We start from the raw sequence: 23,865 nt of genomic DNA on the forward strand, positions 1-23,865 counted from the left end.
AATTCAGCCAGCTTAGAAGCTTAAAAAAAAACCTCATCAGTGACTTAAATTATACTGAAAATTTTGCATTACAGCAGGGAAGTATCAAATGGTTAATTTAAACCATTTCCTATAGGAGTTATTTTTACAGAAAAACAGTAATTTCCTAGATCACCTCATAAACTGATAATATGCCTGTCACTTGTGAGAAAAAAAAATATGCTCAATGACTTTCCACCAATTTCAGATATCACTCTTCAGCTGGCATTTGTGGGTAATAATAATTAACCATTTACACAGCTTGCATCTTTGGTATACTTTAATATAGCCCCAGGTAGATGTGTCAGTGATGCACAAACATTACTATATAAAATGCACATTATGCAGTTTCAGGAATGATTTCTGAACATGGACAGCAATGCAATTAATAGAATAGTAATTAACTGACGATAACACACTGGTGTTCAGTGGTCTTCCCACAGAAAAGGCAGTTCAGTATTGGAGATGGAGAGAAGATCTGTCAAGAAATCAACTCCACCTTGACATTCTCCACAAATGTTATAGGAAAAGGAAAAAGGGAGAAAGAGAGACTGGACATAAATCCTTCTAAGAGTATTTTCTTATTACTTATTCCTTATTCTTCTAAAAAACGTATTAATATTTATTTTCCATCTAAGATTTTCAAACTTTAAAGGGCTTCTCTCTTTTTAAAATCTGCCGGGTCCCTACACAACAATTAACGATTTCACCAGAGGATGGCAGCCTGTAGCTACAAATAGAAGGAAAAGTCATTCTAAAGAATAAATAGCCAAGACTCTTAGAGCACAGGAAGAGCCCAGTAAACGTCACAACCACTGATTAAACAGAGGGGCCTGTTTGAGCACTAAAGTACTATAGGAGTGTTTCTAACTTCTGCAGTGCTTCTGCATTCTATGTCCTGCTCTATGCCATTAAATTACCAAAGGACAAAATATCCTCATTCTTCCAAGTCCTCTCCCTGCATCTTTCCCCAGTATTAATCTACTTAATGCAGTACTTCAAACACAGCAGTGAAAAGAATAATGCAGTATTAGTAGACATAGAACAGCAAACTTAATAAAACAAAAAATTTTAAAGAATATCAGATATATCTCTTAATCATTATTTTAACTTCCACCATCAGCTGTGGCAAATATATACAATGTAAATCAAAATTTACCTTCAATAAAGCACATTTTCTTTCATATCATCCAGGTGCTTTCTCCTGCTGCTAAACTGAGCTAAAGGTGAAGAAGTGTTTATTTTACTTCCATTTTCTAGTATTAATAGTGTCTTCCTGCACTGCCCAGGATAAGACCTGCAGGAATTCAGTGTATCTGACAAACTGGCTAGAAATGTCAGGAAGGAGAAACAGGCAGATGGACAGAGAGAGAGCACAGCTATTTGGAGTTCACAGCACGATCTTAAGCACAAAGAGTTGCAAAATCCTTAAAGCCCAATGAAGTTTGTGCTGGATGAACAGGCAGTGAGGTGGACTGAAAACTGGCTGGAAGGCAGGGAGCAGGAAGAGGCCACGTAGTGAATTCTAGCTGAAGGTCAGAAACTGCCAGTGTACCCCAGGGGTCAGTGCTGCCTCCAGCTCTGTTCTCCGGCTGACAGGGCAGATCACCCCCAGCAAGTTCACTGATGACACAAAAGTGAAAGTGGTGACTGATCTATGACTCCCTGGGGTTTTGCTGCTGCAGAAATGGCCAACAGGAGCTTGTGCAGCTCAGCAAAGGGAAACCCAAAATCTTGTAGCTAGTCAGGAATAACCCCATGCACTGGTGACTGATGGCTGACCTGGAAAGCAGCTTTGCAGGAAAGAATCTGGGGATGCTGCTGGACAAGCTGAACATGAGCCAACAATGTGTCCCTGTGCAAGACAGCTAAGAGTATCCTGGGCTGCTTTAGAGGGATAAAGACAACCTCTTCATTCCCAGGTTTGCTGTCACTAAGTTATTCCAAGAGCAAAGAAGCTACAGAAGCCTGAATTCCTATGGATTTGAGTTGAACAAGCCTCAGGTCCTTCCAGCTGCTCTCTAGCTCATACCACAGCACCTCTGTGCTGCCAAGGGCCAGAGCCAGCTGTGTGCCAAGCTCTGTCCCCTCCTGCCATCCTAAGCAGGAGGATTTGGAACTGTCCCTTCCCCAGCTGATGGACCTCTCTGGAGCACTTTCCTTTGCCCAGCTGCTATTTTTCGCAAGTTGATATGATAACAAGTACATAAATATTTCCCTCTATCCTGCATCAAATTTTAATTTCCAATAATGATTAAAAGATATTGAGTGAAATAAGAGACAAAGATAAAAGGCTCATTTCTTTTAAAAAATCAGGACGAGAAAGTTCAGCTATTTTAAACATAGTGGAATTTTCCAAAATGTATCACATGAGTATCCCATTAGGAATTCCTGCACCTGCATTTCCCAAAAGTGAGTGAAATTACTTAGACCAGAGCAGTTGAAAAATAGTAACTAAGATGTGCAAATTTTTAACCCTTCATATTTGTTTGCTAAAGCAGAAAAATATTTCAGCTACCTAAATGACGTTGTGCATAGAAAATCTGATATGAATTCACTGTTAAGCTATTTTAGAATAATTTAATGTAATCAGAAAAAGCATTTACCCATGTCCTAAAAAGCAATAGCTGTTATCTCTTGAAGATACTCATTTCTTATCCATTCAATTGCCAGTTAAAATATTGCACTATTTACATAGAAAAACTATGGTACACCACAACACGCAAAATAGACCTTAATATTTTCATTTCATTTTGATCAGAATTTAACAGCAGCATGATAATAAAAGCAATGGTAAACTAGAAATAATGAAACTATGTTCTGAAGGCTATTTTTTTTCTCATTCTCTATGTTTAGAATTTAACACTGCTTCTTGGGCTTGTGTTGGGGCTTTCTTTTCCCTCCTTTCTGGGGAGACTAGAGATTTGAGAACAAAGCTGCTAATAGGAAACATATGGAAAAGTTCTGGAGTAAATGAAAATCTGACTCTAATTCCAAATGCCACGTATCACATACCACGGTCTAAATTATCTGCTAAGATAAATGCAAGACTTACCCTCCATACTCAATGAATCATGTGAGATGGAAGACATGTTATATATGAAATAAACAAAAAGAAAGACTTTCCCAACATTTAAGAGATTTCAAAAACTAATCAATATTTTGAAGCAAGTTGGGATGTTTCTCCAAGCTTGTGTGAGCCAGTAAAAGATTGGTTCAACAGAACATGCTGCCAACAGACAGCTTTGCTGCAATTTTTCATATAAAATATGAACATTCCTACCCAAGTGAACAATGAGGCTCTGGATTTAACCACTGTGCTGCTATGGTTGCAGTGGGAACCCCACACAGCCAGGTTTTCCTATGCATGAACACTTTCCTGTCTCAAATCGTTGTCCAGAGGAAATGTGAAGATGATGAGATTTCTGGCACAGCAACGCTGTGGACTAAGTTTTGATGAGAATCTCACACATTTTCACAAGCAGCCAAGTCTTGCCCCAAACTCCCTGTGCAGCAGCAGGGAATTTAACAAGCCTGGATGCACCAGAGTAACCATATGTACAGAGAGCCCCTGGAGAAGTTATTTACACGCCAGGTTCATTACTTGTGTACTACCCATCACCTACACAAAGGTTTCTATCAGAATCAGGCAGCAACTCTGAAATGAACAGGCTCTCTTCACAGTTACATTTGCAGGACCTATTACAGAGTTACAGTCTCTGCTAAGAATGGAAAAAATCTCTAGCTGACAGGTTGCCAGAGGATGGAAAATTTCCAGAGGGACAGACAAGGAGCTAGTCACGGACACAAGCATGGACTTGCCTCTTAATTCTTCAGCTTGCATTATTTCCAAAAGCTGTTTAGACATAAAGAAGACCAATAAAAATATTTTTTTCCAGAAACACTCTTCAGAGAACACCTTAACTCATTTGTGGAAAACTGGCCTGCCATTCTAAAAAATATTATTTTACCAAAATTTATATCCTCCTTAGGCCACCAAGAACATGCACTCACTGTATTATCCTTCTCCTGTCAGCTCTGTCTTCTTTTACCTTCCTTCTATTCCCCAGGGTGAAACAAGGAATAGACTGAACAAGGGACTCACAAGTCAGTAAAAGGGCCTAATTTTTTAGCATGAAGAAACCACTTTTGTATTAACCTCATGAGAAGATGCCCAGATTCAGGAAGTGACAGAATAACCTAGTATTCTGCAAGAATAATAAAAGCAACTGTCTACTCATTTCTCCAGCAGCAATACTGTGATGCAGCATAATTATTACTTGCTCAAGAGAAATTTAGTGATTAATAACTATCATTAAAGCTTACTTAGCTTCTTGGAATGCACATTTTTCGTTTATATTTTAAGCTAATACATACAATTTCCATTTAGATGTTCCCCCTGTAAATTAATATTTCTAGTATCTTCTATTTCCTCAAATACTCGATTTTACGAGGAAAAGACCTTTAACTTTAAAAATGATTAACATAGAAAAAAAGCACAACATAACCTTAAATATAGTGAAAGCAAATGTAGTACAACAATATAATGCTTTAGACCCATATTCCCTGATTGCATAATGCTGTCCTTTAATAACAACCAGCAGAACCATCATGTTAATAGGATGAATTTTGAGATGAAAGAATTAGAGTACTTTTACAAGCTATTTTCCATGCAAGCACCTACCTAACCTGGGCAGTAAGGGTAGTGATGTCCCTGATATACTATGTTCCTGTATAGTGGCCTATAAATTTGAGATATTTGATATGAAGATGAAATCTATTGTGATACCATAAAGAAGGAAACACTTGAAACCTCACGCCACCACTATCACACCCAGACCCCATAAAGCACTTTCTTAAGCAACATGCCAAGAGATCCCTTGTTTTTCATGTCAGGAACACTATTAACAATTAGCATTTACAAGCCCACAATCTTTTATTTCAAAAAAATAGAAACTAAATCTGATCTAAACCCAATCTTCAACATCCTTCTTACTGCTTCCATCTAATAGAAAGAAAGGAAGAAAAAAAGGAGTTACTCTTTATAAAAGCCCTGTATCATTTATTTATGATAAAGCCACAAACAGAGTGAGTATTTTAAAAATATAAAATATTTCTTACCATTAACTAACTACACATCTTGGTGCTGTTTTCCTTGAGCGCGTTCCATTGGAGCACACATGTGTAAGGCAATATTTCATTACTCCTGTTTCAGGAATGCTTTGCCTTAGCAACACTGTGTTTTATAGATTCATACTGCTTCTAGTGCCTTGTGCTTAGGACAGAAAGGGTAATGTATGCTTCCCACTTGAACAGTTCCCTCCCAAAATTAGAATGCACAGGAACCTGAGAAGAGGAGAAAATGTGAGCATGGAAAACACATCTGTCAGATGTGCAACTGCTTTGTGAAGTCACTGTTCCGTCTTTCTAAAAAGTACCTTTCCACTCAAACATTTCACCATGGGTAAATCCAGTATCTAGTTCACCCATTAGCAGCTCTAAACAACTACCCTAGTCCCCATTCTGGGGCTGCTTTCACAACACACAAACTTATTTGGAGGTTTCAGCATCAAGCCAAGTGTTTGGCAAAGATGTGAAGGGAGATCTGGACAGCTGTCTTGCATTAAAACTGACATTTTTAAAGGGAGCTACTACTATCGGCTCAATTCTGTATAAGTTTACTCTAATCACTCAAAGCACTGTTTTCATGCCATTCCCTCACTAAGATCCAGTTAATATTTTTTAATAATTGATTTTTTAAAAACAAAAACATTATGGATGTTTGTATTTTGTCTACAAACAGCTTTAGGCATTTACTCCATTGAATCTTCAAAAAGCGATAGGACAAGGCAAGAGAAGGTGTCAGAAGCAAGACAGTACAAGGACACTTGCCAGATTCCCATGGAAGGTCTGTAATGCCCAGATCAACTTTCCCTCGTCAATGAAATGGAAAGAGCAGCTGTGGCTGCCACATCCCTGGAAGTGTTCCAGACCAGGTTGGAAGGGGTTTGGAGCAACCTGGGATAGTGGAAGGTGTCCCTGCCATGGCAGGGGGTGACACTGGATGAGCTTTCATCATTCTGTGATCCTCTGAATGCTGGTTTAAGTGTGAACCTTGATCAAGCCTTCACCTGAGGCCTTTTAAGGATCCCAGAACAGGCAATAGAAGAAACAACTTCCAGTCAGAGTGATGGGAGCAAAATTAAACCCTCTCTGAGCTCTGCCAAGAAGCAGCTGTGACTCCCAAATGATTCAAATCATTTTTGGTTTGATTTTTGAGCTGCCATAAATCAAAAAACACAGTTATTTTATGTCAGGGAGATTACAGGTGCATGCACAAGCATCACTTCCAAGAGAAAGTTAATATTAAAGAAAATCAAAACAAAATGGAGCTAAAAATGGAGAGTAACTGAAGGAAATAAAGCATAGAGAGATAATATCTTTCCTTAGAAGACAATATGCTAGGGTACAGATGAATGACGTGGAATAGCACCTGGGGTTTCTGTGAAAGTTTCCAAGTCACACATTCTGGCTGCATAAAGAACTGCACTGCAGAGCACAAATGCAATGTGATGCCTGCTTTACAAGGTCTTGTTCTAAAAGGAGAGGATTTATTCTCTTTAGGAAAGAGGGGATAATAAAAATTAAGAACCATTTTAAGGCTGATGTCCAGTTTCCAGAGCATAGGAGAGAGCTGAGAGGCTACCTGGCAAAATCCTCTGCACCACCAGGCTAGAGAGTTGTATTTGTTTGAACACTCCCAGAGCAGCAGGTATTTAAGAAAAGAAACACATTCTATAGTCATTGTAAAATCACGGCCCATCACTCTTAAGCACTCTTAAAAGGGTGAATAGGAAGCACTTTCCATCACGTACAAGGGGAAAATGCTGCTAATGCAAAACATTTTCCTATGCATGATCATTCAGGAATTCTTTGGCAAATAACTGAGACAACTACTCTTATCCTTGCCTGAAAGTGCCTAAAAAGGCTTATAAACATACAATTTCCAGATTGGATTCGAACCTGTGAACAACCTGAAGTTGTAGGCACATTTTCTAGTTTTTTCAATAAAATTGAAGGAAGTCCTAAGCTATAAATGAATGAAACAAGCTAATAAATAAGGTATTAACATAAATTAGTGTGGTAGAGTTCACACAATCTCTTTTAGACATCTACCAGCTTAGGGCACTAAAGTCAGCAGTGCTGCTCAAAACAAATGAGTAGAAGTGCCTGCTTTGGAATAGACAGTCAGCTCCATTATCTTCCTCACTTTCCTCCATTCCAAAATGCTGTGTTCTTTTAGTTTGATGTTTATTAGTGAGTGCAAGACACCTGTCATATACTGTGATCGTTTATATAATTCTATATAAGACACAAGTCAGGCAACTAAAGGCTCTGTTAAAGTTTGAGATCCAACTGCTAATGCTGCCTGAGGAAAATTAATATACCTGCACCAGTAAACAGTGCTTGCAAAACCAGACAGCTATTCCCAGAACTCCACATGGGAGGAAAAACACAGCCCAAAGTCATCTTGGAAAAACCAAAGCAGGCTGTATAAAAATACAGAGTATAAAACAAAGCATATTTATTAAACAAGCTATTCAATTACTAAAAACACAAGTGTCAGCTGACAGGTGACTCTCTCTCAGCAGACATTTATAATTTTGCACAACAGTTCAAGGTATTTTAGAGTAACCAAACACTATTTGCTACAGATAATATTCCTGACATCAATTTTCAACTTGTTTTATTATTCCAGTATAAACTGCTTATGACTACTTGTTATTGTGTGAGTAGAAACACTACACGATGAAGACTATTTAGATGCCCCTACTGTAAAAAGTAAAATCCATCTATTTAAAGAAAAAAAAACCTCTCTGAATATATTATTAAATCCTTTGAAGGCTTCTAACACAGCAACATATTCAGAAAAATGTTATAACCCTTCTCCTCTGTCAGTCTTTCAGATTTCATTATCCTCTACTGTAAATTGATATTGTCATACAAAAAAACCTCACTCAGCCTTCCTTATCCTCCCTAAAAGCTTAAGTATTATAAATTTGGACATGCCAGGAACTTGATACCTCGCTTTTGCAATACCAATTGTTCCTTGCACATGTTCCTGCACAAGTGTAACCAATCATCTAATGAGATCAGGGCTTCCTAATGAATTGCTTCTAGATGCAAAGATGCTTCCAGGGAATTCAGCCCTAAAAATTCAGTGTATTACTGTTCATTAGTAGAAGTTACTCAACAAGTGCCTATGAGATTGTATTAATTCCCAAAGTCAATAAGCTCAACTGTTTCCAGTTGCTCAACATGTTCTTCCCAGGAGCTCTTAACAAAACAAAGCAAAACATTTAAAACAGGCTGCACAAGATGTGGATTGCCAGAGTTTTGATCTCCTAATACCACCTCCTAAATGGGAAATAAATAGGGACCACACAACAAGGCTCAGATCAGAGGCAACAGAAAGCCCCACACAGGGCAGAGCTTTGTCCTCCTTTGGTTTTTCAAACAGATTAGGCCTTGTCTCAGCTCTGCAGGACTGCTGATATGATTTGATGGTCCCTTTTCCATAACCTTTAAAAACACACATTCCCACAGGGACATGCTCCTGGAATGATTTCCATTCCACGCAGAGCAGAACACCACCAAGTCTGTGATGCTCTCATTAACTGAGGGCTCTGGCTGGGCTGCAGGCTCTGCAAGAACAAGACCTTCAGGATCTCAATTTGCTGAGCTCTACATTGCAGTCACTGAATTTTCAGATGAGTTTTGGCACAGGATAAATAAATGCAGCAGCCAGTGCAGTCACAATATTCAGTCACCTCTGTTGATGGCAAGCACGAGCAAGAAGCACCTTTACAGATTATACATGGAATTCCCACAGACTGCAGGTGGCTGCTGACAGCATTGGGCTGCCAGCTAAGACCTGGAAATTGGGATGCCAAGAGCTTCTGTGCCTACAATGTGACTCTGAAGTGCAGCCCAGCCGCAATGACATTGCCTACAGCTGTTTCCTACTTCAGAAACCCACAAGCTTTACCAGGAACCAAATTACAACCTTCACAGTTCCTTGTTATATTTGACTATGCACTCCCTTTTTTACTGTACACTCACTCAGAGGAACAAACATTCTTATCTTAAACACAGAACACAATTCTTATATCAAACACAGAATTCCTTCCAAGTTGTCAACTGAGGATTTTAAAATTTTGAGCTTGAGGCCTTTCTTCAGACATCTCATAGCAGGGCCAGACCTTTGGTGAAGCACTGTCCAATTCTATCAAGATCATGTTTCCAACACAGTCCTCAGGTCTAACTTCCCCAGCTTGGCTTCATTTGAGTTCCCTAAACCCTCTATAAACAACATGCACTTTTTTTTTCCTTTACACATCACATGGATCATTATAAGTTTTGGAGGGAAAAGGAAAAGAAGCCACTAAGAAAAACCCACCAAACACAAAGAAACCCAAGAATCTTTTACAGTAAGACAGTAAGGAAAAGGCCAAGCAGTGTAATTTATACCCTCCTGTTATCAGGGCCAGTTTGAGTCACCTCAATGCCACTGGTAATCTTTTCTACTTCATTCCAAGAATATATTGACTAAAATTTGGAAATTTCAAATGTGTTAAGTTGAACATACTCAACTAGCTAAAAACCCCGAAATTCATAAATTAGAACAGTCTCCTTTCTTGTGCCTTCAGTTCAGAAACAAAGCTGAAAAAGCTGACAAGTCTCATGAGTTGAATGCAGTTCACGGACATGGTAAAATTCCATAGATTTTAATCTATGAAAAGGTCCATCCAAGTTTGGCTAAAGAAAATAAATCAGCTTGAATCCAACTCAGACTTCTAGCTTGACATACATCCCACTTTGCATCACAACTGCATAAATGAAATTATGAAAAAAATTTCACAAATCAACATTAAAAATAAGTCTGTCTCTGAAGCATTCTTAAAACTGAAAAACTAAACATGCTGAAAATTCAATACATTTTCACAGCCTTTGAAACAAGAAGTCTTACATGAATGATGCTAAATTTAATCCCCTCATTATCTGCCTTGTAAGGAAATTCCTGCCACACCACAAATGAAAATGAAGATCAAACCACACAACTTGACCAAGATCACAAAGTATGGACTTGTTTGTCTCCAAGACAGCTCTTGCAACAAAACAGGAACTGAGGCTTAATATATTCCATGGCCAGAGCTGCATCAGCCTCTGCAGCTCAATATGCTTCAAATCAAGGGCTTTACCACAATTTTTCAAAAGGACAGACTCTTCCATCCTGCCACCATGGATTTTTAAATGCACCATGAGATTTTAGTTCTCCCAAGAGCTTAAGAGACTTTGGGACACAATCAGTAGTAGAAAACAATAGGAAAATATCAGGTATGAAATTGGAACTCTAATTTTTATCTTTAGATAAAAGTTTTATATATACTTTATTTAGAAATGTTACTAGAACAAAGCTTCCAAAAATATGCAACATGTTCTTTGTCTTGTGCTTAGAAAATACCCCAACTTTGTAGCAGCCAGTAACATTTTACTAACTGGTCATAACAAACTTGGTGGGCTTTTTTCCTCTCTCATTGTGAATGTATTCATTTTTAATTTTTTTTTTTTAATTTAGTGGTACAGTGCAGCTATTCAACTATTTGTGGTACCAATAATCAAGGATTATGGAGTTCTAATTTCTCTCTTTTAACCTCTCCTTTGTAGTCTATATTCTCTGCATAAACACAGGACTGCTTTAGTTTAGTTCCAGTATTGCCAACTCCTACAATATCATTTTAGTCATGACTTCTGGTGCTTTTCTCTATACCTCAAATGTTAGAATCACCTATGATTTATCTTCTTAAACACATTCTTGTCCTCAATATTAAAGAAGAAACTTGAAAAGGTCAAGCAAGTCATTAGCTTCATGAAGCTCAAAAACCAAAGAAGTAAACCTTACCTTTTTATTGCATTATTTTTTCAAATATTAATAGCTTTAAGACACTTTTTAAGAAGAATCTTTAAGAACCAGATTCTTCCTTGTGAACAAATTTTGAAATAATGTAATTCTTTCACCGAACCAAAAGCATAATTAAATGCTTTGGATAAATCATACACTTAAATCACTTCACCAAAAATTGTCCATTTTCTCCATTTTTTGCACATATCACAGCTATTTAAGTACCATAGAACAGCAAAGGCAGATAACTGTACCTTTTTATTTCCTCTTAAAACCTACGATAAACTTTTTTCTCAAGTAAAATGGTTTATGTTTCATGTTGTACTTGCCCTTTTCATAAGATTTATGTTCTCTGTATATAACTTAGCAAAAAATATGTTGTAAAGTTACATTGTGGAGAGAAAAAAGTAACAAAGATGTTTATAAGAGCTTTTCTATAGCACATGCTCATCCTTGATTTTGGTAAGGTTAATTTTTTTACTGTTTACTTCATCCTCAGAGGATAAACCCTTTGCAGAACTGAATCACTGCAGCTGAACCCACACTATGAACTAATAACCTCTGTAATAATTTTTAAAGTTTTATTCTTTTGTTTTTTCAAATGGGAGTTGGTAACACTGAAAGAATCCTGCCAATTACATTGAAGCGATTTTAACAAAAGAAGGAATTGCTTCACAGCCTTATGACACAGCATCTACAGCAAGTGATGATGTGGCACAAAACAGTTTTTTTAAAATTTTACTGGCAAATCAGAAGAGGGGCCAAGGGTGTTATTTTGTGTTGCCTTCCCACAAGGCTCCTCACCACAAAATATGGCTTAAGACAGACCTTTTGTTCCTCCAGCTGGGGTAGGCTATGTCTCAGATGATTTCACCAGCATAAGAACTTGCTGCCCTCTACAACTTGAACTTCTCAGACTTCCAAGGAGTAAGTTTTCTTGGTAAGCAGGAATAAAATGAACCTATTGTGTTATTTTTTCAGTGAAGAGTGATTCATGCATGTTATATAATATTTAGCTTTCAGCTAGTAAACTGCTTACAAATACAGTTACTGAGCTCTGAGTTCCTTACAGATGGTAGAGAATCAAGCTTTTAAGATTTTCTATTTTTTTCAGCACTGTAATTACGTGATTTGTTATATTGTCTGTGTCTGACTTGCATCTCCTGTTATTAAGTTTCACCTGACGTGACTGTTTTAAAGCTAGCTGGGTTCTTAGAAATATTTTGTGAAGAGGTGTCAGTGCCTCAGTGCTTTGAGACATGACCTGCAAGCCTGGCAGGTTACTATTCTACCAATAAGTGACTCAACTACAGCCGAGGTAGAAATGGTTCCCCCCCAAACCAGCTGTCTCTCTCCATAAAACCTGGGGAGACTTTGGTACCTAATACCTCTTGTTTATCATTCCACCTGACATGATGGGAGCTCTCTTCACATTGTCCACATGTCAAGTGGATCAACCCCATAAAGGCCTAAGAAAGCTTTTTCATCAAAGTGAACAGACTTTCCTAAGCTGTTCCTTCTTATTTCTGAGGACAATTGTGGCACTGAGAACAAAAATTATTAATTGGAAATTTTGTGGCATGGACTCACAAAAGTGCTGAGAGACTAGAACCAGAAGGTGAAGCTCAAGTTCTAGACTGAAATTGAAGAGAGTGGAATCAAGAGGAAACAAAGAGCAAAGGGGATAGGTTGTGTAAGGCTCTTTGCCGCAAAACCAGAAGGCAGTCACAGGAGTCAGAGACAGATTTTACATATGTAGGCACAAACAGGACTGATTTGAAGACCGTAAGATATTCTCATGTTCTGATACACACTGCCTGAAATCTGAAGCCAAGTGAATCCCTCCCAAAGCACAGCCCAGCAAGTGCCTGCACAGTTTATGGGCACAGTGCATTTAAGCAGCACTGGCAGTTTGAGGCTGCTCTGTGACTCTGCTAATTGCTTAATTAGCTCAGACATCCTGCGATGCTGCAGGGATATGGAGTCCCTGGCTTTGCTAAGGACCTGCCTAGAATGGAGCTCCAAACAACTGATGCTACTCAAATCTCTTTTTAAGGTTTTAATCAGTTACGAAGCTTGATTACATTCAAATGTAAAGTTAGATATCCAGGTTAGGCAATGCCGCATGGTGACACCCAGCCACTGGCACACACCAGCTCTATGCCACACAGTATCGTTACAAGGATGCATTAAATTCCAAAAGTTTGTTACTACTTTTCTCTTTAGAATTCTCTTTCTCTTGTTCAGTTCATAGAATACATCATGCATTAGGTAATCACCACTAGGAATCATCAGAAATGACTACTTCTAAGTCTCATCTCCTTTGTTACTAACAGCATTCTGTAAACAAATACAGAGACTGACAAGGGAAAAAAAGAGTCCCTTAGGTTAAAACATATAGGAAAAAAACAATATCTGCTTTTCTCTCTCTGCTTCAGGGTTCTTGTGCTATACTGAACAAAGTCTCTTAAACTTTTCCATGATTTCTGTGGTTTGACCTGCAATGTAACATTTTGACTCAGCTGCTGTTTAAGTTGAACAGCTTGACATGATTCACAACTCATTCTGCCAAATAACAGGGTTCTTCTGACTGCACAAAGTGCTCTAAAATGTTAGACTGGCTTGGAGCATCAGAAATTTGACCTGCAAAATTATTTGCCTTTCGCAGCATCAGGATTTCATCTCAGAAGGGTACTTGGAAGGTAAATTAGTTCACATCTGTAAAGAACATTTGATTACAGAAGCATAAGAAGGTTACAAAGAAAACTTATCACTGGAGATTTTACATCATGTGCAGTGCACGATGGTTGAATTGTACTGGATTTAAGTAAATGTGTGGATTGTATGGATTTAACTAAATGATGAGAACAGAAAAATCACATTATATCATCAACACAGAGTACTAAGTCAGTTATGTTTTGTGGAAAATAGAAAAACAACACAAAATGCCACAGAACATACAATTTGCAAAGCCATGTAAATGTCTATTTTACATAATATACAATATTTCCAAGTAATCTACTTCAATGTTCTCTTTATAGAGCCAATCCTGTTGTGGTACTCCTCTGTGCCAAGCACAGCACAGGTATAAAGCTGTTCCTTGTCTGAAGCAGATCAGAAATCCTCTGTTTACTTCAAGGACAGTAAATTTGTTTATGTTTTTTACATGGAAAGTACAGATCAAAACTTGAGTTTGCTAATAATGTCACACACAGTGTTGTCAGAAAAAGGCATTATTCTACCTGCTTAATTATACATTGCTGTTTCTTAAAACTTTTATGTCATTTACTTTATGACTATCTAAAACTTAGTGTTTCTTCTCATCAACAGGTCAAAACATACAAATTTAAATATGGGGGTTCTGAGCCAGGTATTGGTCTTTCACCTCCTCTGGGCTGCTCTGGTCTTGTGTCAATATGAAGATTATGATTTTGAGGATGAATATGGTGGGGAGCCAGATCATCAACCTCCATATTATTTTAGCCCAAACACCCAAGTTGAAGTTCCTCGTTTTCCTTTTCCAGTTGAGTGTGCCAGGGAATGCTTTTGTCCACCAGCTTTTCCGTTATCCATGTACTGTGATCACCGGCAACTCAAGACAATACCAAACATCCCCAGTCACGTGCAACAACTTTATCTGCAAAACAACAACATTGAAGCTGTGCCTGCAGGACCATTCACTAATGTTACCTTCATAAGGGAAATTAACCTCAGCTACAACAAAATTAAATTCCATATGATTGACCATGGTGTTTTTGCCAAACTTTCAAACTTAGTGCAACTCCATTTACAACATAATGAATTAGAAGAAATTCCATTTCCTCTGCCGAGCTCTCTAGAGAGACTCCTGCTTGGTTTCAATAAAATTTCCCAGCTACCTGGAAATGCACTGGAAGGATTGCCCAACATGACCATGCTTGACCTTTGCAATAATTTACTTGATGACTCAGTATTAAAGGAAAAACCCTTTTCCAACATGAAAAATTTAATGCAGCTCAACTTATGTAACAACAAATTACGGACTATGCCTCCTGATCTACCATCATCCCTTCGGCATCTCTCTCTTGAAAATAACTCCATTTCTCATATTCCAGAAAACTATTTCAAGAGACTTCCCCAAATCATTGCTCTAAGAATGTCCCACAATAACCTGCAGGACATTCCACCCAACACCTTTAATCTACCCAACCTTCTAGAACTTAAGCTTGGACATAACAAATTGAAACAAGTATTCTACATTCCAAGAAGTCTGCAGCATTTGTACATTGAAGGCAATGAAATTGAAAGTAGGTTGATACTTAAATTTTGTAAAAAGCAATAAACATAGTGGATTTTGGCACTGGTCATGGGAGGAGTGTGGGGAAAATATCATCCTATATTCAGGATGCAATATAAACACATCCTCAGTCATTTGTGAAAAATTTGAAATTAGAGAGGATTTAATGTTTAAGCTTATCCCTAATTTGCTATTCTTTGTAAAAGTTAATACCAGTTTTTCATATAACAAGCTAAAATCCTTTTGAAAATTGCTTCTGATTTGGCAACTCATAAAAACAGAGAAAAGGAATTATGAAAATATTTCATTCATATAAAACAGTAATTAAAAATTGAATTGGTAGTCGCATTTATTTTTTTCTTTACCTCACAACCTTATACTTTGCAAACCCCCCAACTGCTACCATTTTCATTCACAAAACTGATTTAAAACACAGAGAAGGGTTATACTGCTGTGCAAAATATATTTTCCATTTTAGATTTGAAAACTTAAGTATCACCTTTGTAATAGGTCTTAAATATAACCGCTTTCTGCATTTTAATTAACATTTTTCTCTCTTACAGACATCAATGTGACGTTGATGTGTCCAACTCTGGACCCACTGTACATCCATCAGTTAACTTACATACGGGTGGACCAGAACAAGCTCACGAGCCCAATCAGCACCTACGCCTTCTTCTGCTTCCCTCTCATCAGAACCATTTATTATGGAGAGCAAAACGTCACTGTCAACAGATCAACTGGGCTCAGAACACCGGTGTTTCGGCGGTTTTTAACACCAGAGGAATTCCAGGAAGCGGAAGACAATCATGAAACACTCGATGAAGGAACTGAAGAAGATCATGAAGCAGAAGACAGCTATTTTGATCCTTACTATCACTGAAGTCATCATTGTTAATAAGTACATACGGAAACTTTTCATTAGTCTGGGTAATTCATGTCCATCCTAGAACAAGTGGATAGTTCAGGATATTCAAGACCCATCTATAAAGTGGAGATAGGACTTTGAAGTAGGTAAATGTCCTATTGTTGGTGTAGTAAAAAAACAACATTAGGAACAAAGAGCCCTCATCTGAGCATTAGATAAAAGTCTGACACATAACCTGGGTTGATGATGTGCTCACCTTTGGGTGAGCAGCCTAAGTAAAAGAAAATTGACCTGAAAAGATTCTGTTCTAAAGTGATCCAATTGTAAAAGGACTAAAATAAAAATCAGTGTCAGACTCAGTAGGAACTAATGATCAAGGCCAAAAATCCATTCAGCTCTACATCCTACTGCTGACAGCAGAAGCAGAGAGACACACTAGAGAAGAGGACAAGAGGACAAGATCACAGAATACTTCCACACAAGGTTCCTTCACATCTCCCAGAAATACAGATGTTTCTTCTTCCAATTTCTAATTGGACAAGAAAACCACAAATGTGGAGCTTCAAACCTTCCCCACAGTGTTTTAAGTGTCCTGGCAAGGTGTATTGTAATATTTGCTTCTCTGGCTGTACCTCAACTATCACAATCTTTCAAATGAGATTTCAGCTTATTACTAACACAGGCAATAAACAATCTTTCATCAAGCTGCTGGGATCTAGGGAAAAGCATGTGCATTAACACAACTTAACCATTAGCATTTATATTTTCCCTATGCTTCAGCCCATGTTATTTTAGAAGACACATAGAAATACAATGTAATCTTTTAACTTAGAATTATTCATCAAGTAGAACAGGAAGAAAGCGAAGCATTACAGATTATTTAAACTATTAATTTAACCCATCCCTCCGCACAGCTAATACTAATTAGTTGTATTCTGCTTCAAAGTAGAATCAGCATTGCTTTAAGTAACCTAGAGAAAACTTTAAGCTATGCACATTTTTTTGTCATGTCTTATGCCTAGAAAAAGATCCAGAAAACTACAAGGGAAGACAACATTATAGAGCACTTTATTGCTTTTTTTAATTTCCCTTATTTATTTTTCAGCACTTTTTCCCTAACAGAGCTTTCTTAGCTGTAAGGAAAAATCACCATTTTCCACAGCAGTATTAAATGTTTGCAAGTAATAGATCCATACATCATACTACCAACGTGGCATAATTTTATGTAGTCTTTTTAATTGTCCTACACTTAGAGAACAATGTAATCAGATTTCTATTAGAATTTCTAAGAAGTCAGGCAGGTTTCATTTTTTCTCTTAGAATTTCAGTTATTTTTTAACCCCATCTTTATATATGTGGTTTCTGATGTATTGACTGAAATATTAACAAAATGAAAATACTTAATGACTATTTTTTAAGAGAAAGAGATTTATTGTAAAGTTATGGATATAAACTTTAAGAATAGATATAATCTTTAATGACAACTGGTTGTCAGAATTTGTGGGTACAAAATTAATTCTACTGTGATTAAGTTGTGGATCTTCAGCCAACAAACTCAAATCTATTCATCCCTCCTTCCCCTTTTTCTTATCTGCATTCTGAACAAATACAGTATTAATAGAAAAATATTTTATGTTCACCCCACAAATTTATAGTGCCACAGAATTTGTCTTCCTCTTTAAAAAAAGAAATTAACATTTATCACCCTCAAATACTTCTGGGTTCATCAATAAGGAACATATGCCTGTATTCATTCCTTCATTTAAGTACTCAATAACATATATGAACAGTATATACAAGAATTTATATATATCTATACCTTTATAGCTCTATTAATATACACATGTAGTATATTAACCTTAGGGAACCTTTCAACTATTTCAGATTTTAGGTGAATAGTGCACAAAACGCAAATCTAGAAGGAGCTTTTTTGAAAAGCTTGCTCAGCTTTAAAAATAAAAGAACACTATGCAGCCATAGTATGAATATTACATCTTTTATCACAAACTTTCTGCTTTTTAAAAACATTTATGAAAGCTTAGCTGTAATTTTAAAGTAGAATTCAAGGTATTCACTTTGCTGCAACTTGTTATATGCATTTTTTAAGTCAAACTGGAAATTATTGAAAGCTTCAGAGCTGTCTTACTACACTTATTCAAGTGGAACATGAGATTTGTATAACGAACAGAACTATTATAACTCACTTTTTTTTCAATCAATATTATCAGATCTCATCTGTGGCAAATAGGACACTTATTCCAGAGAAGCTTTTACAGTGGACAGGGAAGCAAAGATTTGGTAGCCTAAGAGAAATGAGAATCTATAATAAAATTCTGGATTAATGGATATGTAGCTGAATGCAATTTGCTCTGGGTAACACTGGGGATGTCTTCTGGAAAAGTCATGATGTTTTTGCCTTGCAAATATCTTGGAGTTCTCTAAGGGAATTGTGAAGAATATGGAAATGGGAGATCCTGGTCCAAACAGCCTACAAAAATTTGTAAATGTTTTTAAGGAAATTAAGCTGCCACAGATTAAGAGGCAACAGTATGAACAAAAACTAAATAAAATATAAGAAACAGCCTAAGAATAAATGGTCAGTTCTTACCGTGGAAGGGTTCCCACTGGTGGAAGATTTGCAAAGGGCCTGTGCTGGAATTTATTCAATTTAAAATGTTAGCAAGTGATAGACAAACCAGGCTGAGAAGTGAGATGCCAACAACTGCTAAGTGTCGCTGAAGAATGGCTGTAAAAGTCCTCAGGATGCTAAAACAGGCAGTGAAGCTCATCGCTTTTAAATGAAAAGTGATATCCATGGAAATGACAATTTTAGTTTCATATTAAAACTAACAAAGGATGACCTCACTAACATCACTCAGGAGGCAAGACTCGGAAGTGGTTCAGCAGCAATAGGTGTTCAATGGAAACACTGGGTTAGTCTCAGTCATCATAAAAAGGAAACTCAAATGTAGTGAGTAACTAGAGAGAAATGGAAAACGAGACATGAAGACACTGCTATAAACCTGTGGCTCACTCAGACATTACACACACTATTGATTTCCAAAGCCTCGTGTAGCTGGTGTAATTACATAAGGCATGATTAGAAAAGGATTAGAGAAAGGTAACGAAGTCACCAAAGGTAAGGAATGGCTTCTGTATAAACAACATGGAATGAACTAGGACTCAGCAGCTCATCAAAGAGATGGCTGAGGGGGGATACAGAAGATACCCACAAAATTATGAGTCACATTGACATCAAGGGTCTGGGGATTGCCTGCTCCAGTACAAGGGAAGGAGCCATCAAGTGAAGCCCATATGTCCTACTGAGGCCACAGTGAATGCAGCAGCAAATTTAGACATGGTGTCAAGAAAAGAATGGAAAAGTAATTGTATTCCTTGGAAGAGATCCATCAAAGGTTGTTAAACAAGGCACAGTAGGTGCAAAAGTGCTGAGCTGAAAAGCTGGAAAATGGAAGAATATTTGAAGACAGGCTAGAGACAAAGATCGTAAGTGATTTTCCAATTCTCAGTCTTCCCAAAGCATTTGTTTATGGGCATTGCTGGAGACAGAATATTGTACACTTTATTATTAATTCCACACCCAGTTCTATGTTCTCACTATCCTGAACCATGATAACACGCTGGTACTGCTCCTCACTACTACTGCCCTGATACAGTATCAAAACATACTTGCTTCATGTTTGCTCAGGTATTTACTTTCAAATTAAACAATATTTTTAAAGGAGGAAATAGATTAATAAAATAAGGAGTAAACGATATTTATTTCATCAGTAACAGCAAAACCTAAGAAGCATCAAAGAAATTAATGAGTCTATTACAGCACAGTCACAAAATACAGAAACAAAGACTGATCTGGAACTATGCATCTCCACGAGCAATACAAGTGAAGCTGCAGCCACAAGAAATTACTGTAAAAATGGAAAGAAAAACAGAGAAATAATAGTAGTTTAATCCAACTGTCTACATTTCTTCCTTCAGCCTCAAAAAAGTGAGAAGGTATTTTGCTTTTTCCCTGATAACTGTTTTTTACATTTTGCTCCAGTATTCTGATAATAAAAGTAACATGGATGAGGACAAAAACTCCCTTATAGAAAACAGATGTTTTACAGTTCATGTTTTGTGATTTCATTTAACATATTCACATTCCACTTTTACAATATGAATCCATTTCCTTCTTTGTTTCCCAGCCTCATCATTGAGAACAATAATCATAGGCATTTCCTACCTAAAAAGCAGCAAAGGGAAACATACTACATTTTTAACAAAAAAAAAAAATTCACTGAAGACACTTCACAATCATTTTTCAGAACTGCTGCAAGAGTATGATCTATTCAGCAATAAGCTAAATTGTGTATACACTATTGCAAGTTATGGAATTTCACAAATACAAACATTTTTAATATTTTAAACTATTTTGCCCAAAATTTATATTTCTAACAATCTAAACAATTTAAAAGGAAAATAAATAACTCAATCTCATGATTCATCTCATTAATTCATAATCTACAGAGAAAAAATAATAAATCAACCTTCCCCTATGATAAAAGTACAACACAAAGAAAACAGATAAATGTGAAGAGGAGCCATGAACACAGAGAGTAAAGCAGATGCTATGAACAACACAAGGAACAGATGACTCGAACACTGAAGTAAAATATGGATAAGGCCAATGATTCTTGGAGCTCTGACTCAAGTGTCCCTGCGGACACAGTAACAGCTCTCAACAAATGATGATATTGTCATAAGGAAGTAATGCCAATTCTGGAAGGAATTCTAAGAAATTGTAATAAATTGCAGTAGGTTGGCTTTTGTTTCAGGATATAACTGATGTTATATAGCAAAGTTCAAGAGAACATGTGTTCGACAGAGGGGTCTGGGTAAAAAGCACTGTTATTCTGGTTATCATTTGTATGTGTCAACCACAGTTTGATTTCTGTTTAATACTGTGCATGATTTTTACAATGTGTTTTATTCATTTATAACACAGTAACTGATAAAAGGAGTTTTTCTTTTCCAGAAATGCAAGAAATAAAGGTGATGCCTTCAGCCTTAAAAAATTCTGATTATAAATCAGAAACATATGGAAGGATGTTCATACAAACACTAGGTCATTTTTCAGCTGTCTGCATTTTGCAGCTGGTGGCCCTAACAGTGACCTAAATTAATTTAATTCACTGAGCCTTGGAAATTGTTACAACTTTTCATGAAAATACTGGAGGCGTTTATGCACAACTATTTCACCTCAGGTACTTTTTTTGGTAATTCTGAATATTGATGAACGTTCTATGTTTTCTCTCTAAGACATGACAACATTTAATTGTACCTCTGAACCCTCCTCCATCCCTCAAGGATGCTGCGTTGAAATAGACTTTGCTTTACTCAACAACTCTTCTACAGTATCTCCCTTCAGTCCTCAAATCAGCAAACAAACCAGGAGATTGCTCCCTCCTCCCTCTGGGATACTCTTAGTTCCCAGAATAAATGCAACCCCATCATAAGCACGGGCATTAAACTGCCTTAAAACTATTTTTACTCCCTGTATCAGGACCACAGCAAAAAGCAGAGGGGAATGCAGGAGTCAGAGAAGTTTTATATCACACATTTTTGCAGCAGCACCAAAGAGATAAAAGTTTTAGGAAGTAGAATTAATCCCACACAAACATCAAGCAGAAAAAGCCTGTGTTATAGAAAATAAAACTTGTGTGAGAACCATTCAAAAAAGTTATTTATTTTAGTAAAGTAATAAAAATAGAACCATTGAGTTCAGTTTCAACATCAAATAATGCTTTTGCAGTCTAACAGTAAATCTATGTCCCACTGCTTGCGGATTATTCTGTACATATTATCAGGCTGGTGCAATAACTGTCTTTTCCTCTATAAAACCTTTCCTATTATAAAGATTCCAATCCAGAACAGCTGATCAACATTGTGAAGTGTTTAAATCACACTTTGTACAAGAGTTACCCCAAGGAAACTTGAACATGTTACCTTCCACATGGAGAAAAAATACCACACACAAAGGAAAATTCAGCAGCGTGCCCAGGTCAATAAATGCCCAGGAATCTTTAAAAGCTTTCCTGATTTGTCACTATCTCATTCTGTCCCATACAAATGGGCCAAGAGAAGGCACTGACTTTTGAGCATTCTGTATAAGTGATTCCCAGCATTCACCATAAACACAGGTCAGCTGAGCAATAATCCATACTATTTTTTTCCAAGAACGCTTATAAACAGTAAAAACTCAAAATACATAACTTGCAAATATTGTCCTTATAGACTATGATACAAGATGAAAGCCAAGGTCTTTAAGCAGCTGCAAAATACACTTTCTTTGCCTAAATATAGAACAAACCTGAGTTATTAAAAAAAAATCACCTCTTTGGTTTATTTTATAAGGAATATCTTGATAGCAACTTTATAGGACTCTCCCTAGTGCTGCCTCATAGCCCTATTAACCCTGGCCCCCCAGAGATAAGGCCCTATGTTTTTTCCTTCCCATTTTTCTTTTACCAATGCTCTGCCTCCCGTTGCACAACCACAAGTTTTTATATAGGCAGTGCCAGCCCCTGCTCCCATGTAATTCCTACAGGCACCTTGGAGAAATCATTTCCAACCAGTCTGACACAGAGGAAATTCTACCCCTCTTTTTATTGACGTATAAACAACACTAAATACTAGATTCTTTCCCAGATACTGAAGATTTAGTCACCAATGTGTAGTTTGGATAGTTACTCTCATTTCTGTCTTGCTCTCCTATGCTTTTCATACCTCTGCCATCCCTATCTAACTTCTCACTGTTTCCAAAAAGCTCTTCACTCTTCATTGTCTAACATGACAGAAGGCAACCCTGGGGAACAAATTCTACACCTACTCTGCATGCAACTCTTTTCACCCAAAGTTAAGTTTTTCTGAAAGCAGAATCCAGAGTGTCCCTGTTAGACTGGCTTGGGTTCCATCCTCTACAAGAAAAGAAGTCTTGTGGTTCATTTACGCCTTATACACAGCTACACTTCATATCCTCGTAAGTGTATACACTAGATATCCTTACAGGGAAATGACTGCTGTTCAAATTTAAGCCATAATTCCGTGTCAACAAAATTTGTACAGACAACCATTTCAAATGCCTAACACTCCAGGTAGAAGTATTTTGTGGGGAAAGCAGCCAGTGCAAATGAGATATCACAGGGAAATCAAAAAACATACCATGAACATGTTTTCAAGGCCCTCGTCAGAAGCTGGTGCTCAATGAGTTAATAACACAACAGGCTTAGGTTTCCAGAAGAGAAACCACCTTCCAAGTACATAGATCCTCATAACCAGAGTCCAAGCAACAGACACTTATACATCCAACTTTCAATCACTAACAGTGCCTAGAAAGCTCTCTCTGCTTGCCAGGGTATTTCCTGTGAGCTCTCCTACTGCCAATGCATATGAACCACATATTTCATCTCACATGATTTGGATATTGTGGTTATTTCTAGTCACTCTGAGCAGGAATAATACTCCCGTTCCTTGTTTGCAGCCACTTCTACCATCCCCATCCCCGTGCTGATCTGAGCATCTGGCACATGCTCAGATAAAAACTGGTTTTCTCTGACATTATTTGCTGATACATTTTCTTCTTCCTGACACAAGGGATGACAAGGCAGACAAAAAACAGGACAAGACTTTACTTGGCACTGGAAGCTACCCTCTGATGACATCATGCCAGATGAACTA

At 37.3% G+C, this 23,865-nt stretch overlaps 2 protein-coding genes across 3 annotated transcripts in view; one reads left to right on the plus strand and one right to left on the minus strand.

Moving 5' to 3' along the window:
• CENPP (centromere protein P) overlaps positions 1-23,865 on the minus strand; it is a 111,815-nt gene that overhangs the window by 61,491 nt on the left and 26,459 nt on the right. The gene's annotated exons all lie outside the window — the stretch shown is intronic.
• Positions 11,777-18,719, plus strand: OMD (osteomodulin). Of its 2 annotated transcripts, none has more exons than XM_085073027.1 (3): positions 11,777-11,921; positions 14,312-15,267; positions 15,821-18,719. In XM_085073027.1, exons 2-3 carry the CDS (start codon positions 14,334-14,336, stop codon positions 16,138-16,140), a joined length of 1,254 nt encoding a protein of 417 aa, XP_084929153.1. In that variant the 5' UTR covers positions 11,777-11,921; positions 14,312-14,333; the 3' UTR covers positions 16,141-18,719. The 2 variants fall into 2 exon arrangements, with proteins under 2 accessions (XP_084929153.1, XP_084929154.1); XM_085073028.1 differs by having other exon boundaries at positions 11,777-11,908.

Source organism: Lichenostomus cassidix, chromosome 12 (assembly GCF_008360975.1).
Source record: "Lichenostomus cassidix isolate B80296 chromosome 12, HeHo_3.0, whole genome shotgun sequence".
NCBI classification, from domain to species: Eukaryota; Metazoa; Chordata; class Aves; order Passeriformes; family Meliphagidae; genus Lichenostomus; species Lichenostomus cassidix.

What these genes read in the sequence shown, in the direction of transcription:
- OMD (XM_085073027.1), top strand. Translation starts at nt 14,334, where the DNA reads ATGGGGGTTCTGAGCCAGGTATTGGTCTTTCACCTCCTCTGGGCTGCT. An exon ending in TGAAGGCAATGAAATTGAAA is followed by an intron (nt 15,268 to 15,820) that starts GTAGGTTGATAC and finishes TCTCTCTTACAG; the next exon opens with ACATCAATGTGACGTTGATG.